General features: G+C 53.0%; 1 protein-coding gene across 5 annotated transcripts; it reads right to left on the bottom strand.

The window, feature by feature from the left end:
• Positions 1-114: 114 nt before the first annotated feature.
• ZFYVE19 (zinc finger FYVE-type containing 19) lies at positions 115-7,143 on the bottom strand. Of its 5 annotated transcripts, XM_003826592.5 has the most exons (11): positions 6,787-7,143; positions 5,418-5,539; positions 5,200-5,250; positions 4,688-4,806; positions 4,442-4,587; positions 3,901-4,009; positions 1,781-1,984; positions 1,266-1,345; positions 872-970; positions 613-740; positions 115-535 (listed from the first exon to the last, which is right to left on the bottom strand). In XM_003826592.5, the coding sequence occupies exons 1-11, from the start codon at positions 7,063-7,065 to the stop codon at positions 457-459; spliced, it is 1,416 nt and encodes a 471-aa protein (XP_003826640.4). In that variant the 5' UTR covers positions 7,066-7,143; the 3' UTR covers positions 115-456. The 5 variants fall into 5 exon arrangements, with proteins under 5 accessions (XP_003826640.4, XP_063452625.1, XP_034794439.3 ...); XM_063596555.1 differs by lacking the exon at positions 872-970; XM_034938548.3 differs by lacking the exon at positions 1,781-1,984.
• Positions 7,144-7,151: the final 8 nt, after the last annotated feature.

Genomic DNA, 7,151 nt, shown 5'->3' with positions numbered 1-7,151 from the left:
TAGGATGGCTCAACCTGTTCCCCCATTCCCCACAACTGTGCTTACAGCCTGCTCTGTTCCTGCCACCTCTCACAGGGCCCAGGCTCACAGGGTTGTAGAAATGAGATGCTGGGCCCAATGAATCAACATACTTTATTAGATCCACTAAGTGCCAGGGGAGGGGCCTGTGCCCTAGAGCCAGGTTACAGGGCTCACCCGTAGATTCAGTCTGGTCTCTCCCCATCATGCCTCTCACTTCCAGTCTGGGCTTCTAATAGGAGGGCCCCGACTTCTTCCCTCCCAGTCATTCTCTCGAATGGAGAATCTTTCCTCATTCCAGGGACACCAAGGCTCAGGAAGGGACCTATCCATCATCAGTAGAGCCAGACAAGCTCTCCCATCGGACGTCCTGTGGCTGGGCCCAGAAATGGGTGCCGCTGCCTGTGGGACTGCCCTTCCGGGAGGACCAGGGTGTCTTCAGTGCTCTTGGCCTGCACGCGGAGGAGAGTAGGCAGATGTCTGGTGCTCTTTAAGCTCAAAGGCATCATGGCCCTCTCTGTGGAACAAAGGGATACAAGTCAGGGATCCAGGCAGCCCTTGAGCTCTCGCACAGAACATTCCACCTGCACCCACCGGAAGCAGCGGGCACAGAAGAGGTCCCCATCGCAGCCAGCGCAGCGTAGGGTGGCATCCTCATTGCAGATGCAGCACCAGGGGAGCTCCTCTTCCTCAGCCTCAGGCCTGGGGTCCACATCCTGGGCCTTCAGGGATCAGAGAGGAATGCAGGAAGTAAGGTACCCAGTGGGGTGTGTGAGCTGCTGCGGGAGCAGTCAGCCAGGCAGGAAGCAAGGCTGGGGGCAGCCTGGGGGTCTGCATCTGGGGCTTTTCTCACCTCAGGCTCTGCCCTGCGGGGTTGGGTCCAGGGTCGAGAAGCCTGCTCTGCAGGGATGTTAAAGCCACTTGCCTCATCCAGGGCAGCTTCTTCAGTGAGCTGCGGACAGGGTGAAGACGTACCACTCCCCTGCTTCAGGCCCAGGCCCTCCATCTCCCAGTATTTCTGTGCACTGTGGACTTAGCTTCTCAAACTCATCTTTTTCTTTACTTGTGGCCTGTGGCTGCTGATTCCCTATCTCCAGAGACCAGTGGGCAGGTCTGGGTCTGGGTCACAGTGGGGGGCCCAAAGAGAACAGGAGCTTCACAGTTACTGTCCACCCAGCCCCAGAGTAGAGGTGGGGCAATGAGGCGGAGATGGGACAAGGGGTGGCAGGTGGGTAACCCAGGCCCACCTGTTGCAGGACTCTTTGGATGGCTGTCTCCTCATCCTCGTCGTCATCACTGTCTGGGAGGCGATAGTCCTGGAGGGTCACTTGAAGAGGGAGACATGGGAACAGGGGATGGGGGAGTGAGGGTGAGAGATTTCACATGAGTGGCTGCCCTCCTGCCTCCCAGAACTGGTTCAGTTCCCAGGGGCACTTATTCCAGAGCTGAGAAGCCTGTTCAGCCACCCTGATGACCTGTCCCTACCTGCCCCAGCCCTGCAGGGCTGGGCCATCACTGAAGCAGGCCTGAGGGCTAGGTTGGGGGCTGGAGCGAAAGCCTCAGCCCCTGAATGGACTGAAGGTCCCCTGCCCTCATGGCTGCCCCTGACTCCTCACCCACTGCTTTGCTCTACCACCTTCCTTGTGGCTCTGGGCTGGGCTCAGTAGATCTCTGGGCGCAAATACCCCCAGCACATGACTCAGCCCTGCCAGGGAGGCCTTGACCAAGGGATACCAGTGAGCAGCTGCTCCCCAGCCTTCACCTCTCTCGGGGTCCTGTCCCCGCAGCACGGCTAGTCGCTTGGCCAGGGCCAGAATCCGTTCCTGCCTCGTGTTCTCCTCCCGCAACTCAAGTGCTGCCTCAGCCAGCAGTCTGCTCTTCTCCTCCTCCAAGGACCAGTTGGCCTGCCTCTTGGAATTAGTGCTCCCTGGGCCACCCTGGTTGAGGTCATTCTGGAGAGAGGCAGCTGGAAGGGGTAATGCCATCAGGGAGGCCGAGACATCCCAGTATCTCTCCTCAGAAGCCAATGAGCCCATTTCTCAACCCTTTCTTTTTCTTTAATAATTTTCTTTCTTTCTTTCTTTCTTTTTTTGAGACGGAGTCTCGCTCTGTCACCCAGGCCGGAGTGCAGTGGCGCGATCTCAGCTCACTGCAACCTCTGCCTCCTGGATTCAAGCGATTCTCCTGCCTCAGCCTCCTGAGTAACTGGGATTACAGGCACGTGACACCATGCCCGGCTAATTTTTGTATTTTTAGTAGAGACGGGGTTTCAACATGTTGGTCAGGCTGGTCTCCAACTCCTGACCTCGTGATCCACCCACCTCGGCCTCCCAAAGTGCTGGGATTACAGGCGTGAGCCATCACGCCCAGCTTTTCTCAACCCTTTCTAATCACAGATCATCAGCTTTTTGCTCAGCACTAGCGCCTGTGGTTTCTATCACAAATAAAATCAGTATTCCTCCATTTTTCCAAATGTAAAAAACTAGTAATTTTAGCCATGTCTTTTCCAACCACATCCATCCCCATCTACCTGATATTTTAACATTCTGCCCTAAGGGTGGGCGTCCTATGGTTTGAGAATCACTGCCCTAAAGGATCAAGACATGATAAGGCCCAGGTTCAGCCGATCTCTTTGCCTTTCAGGGCAGGAATTAGCATTTCCTGGGATTAGCACAGAGAGGGCAATGAAGGAAGCTAAGAGCTTGTATATCACTGGGCAGGAAGAATTTTACCAGATTAGGTGTGGCTCTGACACAGTCACCTTCAGTTTAGTGTTTCAGAGCAAGAGGTTTAAAATCACAGCTTTAGGTTTAAGTCTCATCTCTGCAGCTTAATAGCTGTGTGACCTTGGTCAAGTTCCTCAAGCTCACCAGGCCTGTTTCCTCATTTATAAAAAAGAATAGTATGTACCTTATAAGATTTTTTTTTTAAACAGAGTCTTGCTATGTTGCCCAGGCAGGTCTTAAATTCCCCGGCTCAAGCTATCCTCCCTCCTGCCTCTGCCTCCTTAAGTGCTTAGGATTACAGGCATAAGCCACCACACCTGGCCTCATAAGATTATTGAGGATATTCAATGAGATTGTGCCTCTAAAGCAGGATTTCTCAATTTAAGTTCTCTTGACACTTTGGACCGGGTAATTCTTCATCATGATGTGCTGTCCTGTGACAGAGTAGATTTAGTAGCATCCCTGGCTTCTATCCTGTAGGTGCCAGTAATATCCTCTGGGTTGTGACAACCAAAAAGTCTCTAAATGTTGCCACAAGTAGCCTGGGGGCAAAATCATCCTTTGTTGAAAAACACTGCTCTGAAGCCTTCAAACAGCACTTCCAACAGAATGTTCTATGATGATGGAAACGTTCCATATCATGTTCTATATCTGTGCTGTCCAAGATGGCAGCCATGAAGCCCATATGGCTACTGAGCATTGAGATGTGGCTGGTTTTACTAAGTAGCTTCTTCCTCCTTATCAACATCATGATTGCAGAGAATATTCACTGAGTACTCACTATGAGTCAGGTATGTTCCCAAGCACTTATTGGATTATCTCATTTACTCCTCCTGATTTCCCTGTGAGGTAGGTTTTTCCATACATACCTTCATTTTACACATGAGGAAAGTGAGACTTAGGTCAAGTAACTTGTCCAGCATCACACAGCTAATACGTGGTAGAAATGGGAATCACTGTCTGATTCTAAAGCCCGTGCACTTAAACACTAGGCTTACACTGGCTCCCTTTGGAGTAAGCACTCAATGAATGGTAACTCTTATAACGTTGATCACTCTCTGATTTATATTCATCTCCCAGAGAGTGGACAGCAGAGCCTCTCCAGTCTGGGGAAAGAGGTAGGGCAGATTCCTAGGGAGCCAAGTGGAGGGGTTACCTGGGCCTCCTCCTTTCCAGCTTTCATCGATAGCCACCTCAGCTGCCAGCTGCGTTAGCAGATCCTGTGTCTGCTGGGTTTGGGTCCTGGTGTCCGGTGTGTGATGTGCCTGCACAGACGAGGAAACCTCAGTGGAGAGCAGGGGTAGCCCAGAAGCAGTCTAGGTCAGGGATGGATGCTAAGTAGTTCTCAAAGCCCAGGGAAAGGAGAGGGATCCAGGGCCCACATAATCAAGTAGGTCTGGCCGTCCCCAACAGGACTGAGGGACCACTTTTTCCTGCCCTACCCCATCGTGCTGTTTGTCCCTGGTCCCCGGGTCTGGTAGCAGGCCTGAGGATCAGGAGGTAGGGGTGGGAGGCTTTGCCAACTCCTGCAAAGTACATAAAGTACAAAGGTTGGTGCAAAAGTAACTGAGATTTTTGCAATTAAAAGTAATGACAAAAACCATAATTACTTTTGTATCACCCCAATACCTGTATCTGGGCTTCTGCTGGGTCTTCCCCCTAACACCCCAGCTTCTCTCCTAAGCCATAACACTCACCGGCTGGGGGGTTTGAGAAGGTAGAACTCTGCCCTGCAACGCTGCAAGTCGTGCCTCCATTTCCTGGGTGGAAGGGATGGAACCCTGACGTTCATCCTTTAGGGCAGCCAGCCGTGCCTCTATCTCTGCCTGTGAGGGGACTAACTCTGCAATTGGCATCGGGGGAGCCTTGTAAGGGCCAGAGGCATCTCAGTCCCAGAAGCCCTGGACTGTGTCCTCTAGGCAACCCCATCTGCCCGTGCTCACTGGGCTTGTTCTCCTGGCGGAGTCGTGCTAAGCGCTCAGCAATCATCTGGTCTTGTCGGGTCAGTCCCTGGCTCTGGGAAGTGCTGGGCTTCTGCTTGGCTTCCAAGGCTGCCACACGCCTGGCAGGATATGAGATAGAGGCTCTTGAAGAAGGCAGAGGGGAAGAGTGAAGGCACCCACTCACTGTTTCCCATTCAAATCAAATCATTTCTGGGCACCTAGGGAGGCCTCCAATGGGCAATCTGCTGTGCCCCTCACTCATGTCACCCTGCAGCCCAACCTGGCTGACCAGCCAGAGGGTCCAGCTGAAAGGACAAGCTCTACCAAGTGCCTTTCCTGGAGAGAGGGCTGAAGAGCTGCTTTACCAGCCCAAGAGGGCAGTCAGGAGCCAGAGAGGAGAGCATTCTCCTGATTCTGTGCTCATTTTATCTAGAAGATGGGGGGAGGGTCTTTCCCTATGGCTCCCTTATCCTTTCCCCAACGCTCTTTGTCTTTTTCTCTTCAGCACTTACTTCTTATAGTTCTGAGGTGGTGACCACTTGGAGGCATTGGCAGAAGACCCTCTACAGAGAAGAAATCTAGTGTTATAAATCCTGCCATCCCACCAGGCAGTGCCCCCGACTCCAAAAACTTCCTCGGCTGACTCTCGCGACAGAGTACAAAGCTGTGAGGGCTGGCCAGATGCCCACTGCCATACTTGGCTGAACTTTCACCCATGCCTGCCTCTTACCTGGTCAGGACCTCATGGCATTGCTTGCAGACTTTCTGTTGGGTGTTCCCAGTCCGAGGCACTGCTGCACTGAAGCTTAGGCAGCCTGAACAGAAGGCCCTGCCACAATTCTTACAGCCGTACTACAAGAAACATGAAGCGGGAGATCCCCCTCTCACCCGCCCCTGCAGGCTGCTCCCAGGGACTCTCCAAGCACATACAGAGAAGTCACTGAAGTTATGACCAGCTGCTGGGAGGAAGAAGAGGAGTGGGGCCCCTAAGGCCTAGGGATGGTGAGTAAAGCAATTCCTCGGTTTCCAGTACCTTATTCAAGCCAAATGAAGGTTTATACAAAATTCCCATGCTTTCTACCCTGTCTTCAATTCCCTGACCCAGGGATGTAGAAGACAGATAGATAAAGCCCAGTATTTCAGGCCACTGACTCTTCCACAAAGGAGAATCAGAGAGACAGGGCAGAGCCGATGCCTCCTCTGCTCTTGCAGAGATGGAGGGAGGCTTGGCTCAGGATGGGCTAACAATAGCCTCCATTTATTAAGCACTTACTATGTGCCAGGCACCAAACCCAGTACTTAACATTCATCATGTGATTTATTCCTTACAATTTACACACATTATTTTACTTAATCTTGATGCCAACCGTGATTATCCTTATTTTGAGAGGGCCAGAGAGGTTACATAACTTATCCAAACCAAGGTCACCGCCTCAATAAGACAGCAGAGCTCAGATTTGAACCCTGACTCCAAAATCCAGGTTGGTGAATGCTGCACGGTCCTGCCTTCCTACGTGACACTAATTTACTCCATCTAGTTCCCATCATCTCCTGGTCAGAATCCCTGGCCACAACTGAGGCAGAGGGAACCTGCAGTTTACCAGAGGAATCTGGCAGGTCTGTGATAGGGACAGGACAGTCAGCCTTCACCATGGTGCCCCGGAGGCAGGGGAAGTGTGGTAATCTAACTCCAGCGACCTGGAGAAGGGCAGGCTGCGGGATGGGGAAGATTTCAGAGCAGAGGGAGTAACGGGCTTGGTGTGATGGACACCGCGCTTCGGAGGAGCAGGGTGGAGAGAAGAAAACCGCCAGATGCTACACTGGGCCGACAGAAAAGAGTAGCTTTGCAAAAATGACGGCAGCGCGCTTTACAGTTTATAGGGAACTCTCACCTAAAGCACTTCAGTGGACCCTCACATAAACCCTGAAAGCGAGAGAATGTTAGCCCCATTTTACAGAAATGGAAACTGAGGATCAATGACTTCATCAAAACCAGACAGCTGGAAAGGAGCCGTAAGACCAAGTCTTTGGACGTTAAGTCCCGCGCTTTTCCCTCCTCTCCTCCCTGGCCCTGTAGCCCTCAGGGAGGGAAGACTCGCCTCCTTCTTGAAGAGGGTGAACTTGACAGCGCAGCCGTAGCACCTACTCTCCATGGTGGCTCCCAGCACCGCAGGGTCTGCAGAGCTGAGATCACGCCGGCCAAGTCCTGGGCCCCTTGGACCCTCAACCCAGCTCCGCCCTTCCCTTCCCTGCCCTGCCCCGCCCCACACGCCCACTGGCACTGTCCCGCCGCGACCTAGAGCAGGGAATCCGGACGCTCTCCTGCAGCCAGCGTACGGCAGCGGCGGCAACGGGGGCTGCTGGGAGTCGTAGTTCATTCACGACTGCCGGCCTCCCTCAGAGTCAGTCAAGCCTGACCCAGAACACAATTCCCAGAGGGCTAGGCGCCGCTCGGAGCCTGCAG

The sequence above is a fragment of the Pan paniscus genome, chromosome 16 (assembly GCF_029289425.2).
Source record: "Pan paniscus chromosome 16, NHGRI_mPanPan1-v2.0_pri, whole genome shotgun sequence".
Lineage (NCBI taxonomy): Eukaryota > Metazoa > Chordata > Mammalia > Primates > Hominidae > Pan > Pan paniscus.
This window is presented reverse-complemented; position numbering and strand designations above follow the sequence as displayed.

What these genes read in the sequence shown, in the direction of transcription:
- ZFYVE19 (XM_003826592.5), bottom strand. Translation starts at nt 7,065, where the DNA reads ATGAACTACGACTCCCAGCAGCCCCCGTTGCCGCCGCTGCCGTACGCT. An exon ending in TCACCCTCTTCAAGAAGGAG is followed by an intron (nt 5,540 to 6,786) that starts GCGAGTCTTCCC and finishes TGTTTCTTGTAG; the next exon opens with TACGGCTGTAAGAATTGTGG. An exon ending in TGCCATGAGGTCCTGACCAG is followed by an intron (nt 5,251 to 5,417) that starts GTAAGAGGCAGG and finishes TCTTCTCTGTAG; the next exon opens with AGGGTCTTCTGCCAATGCCT.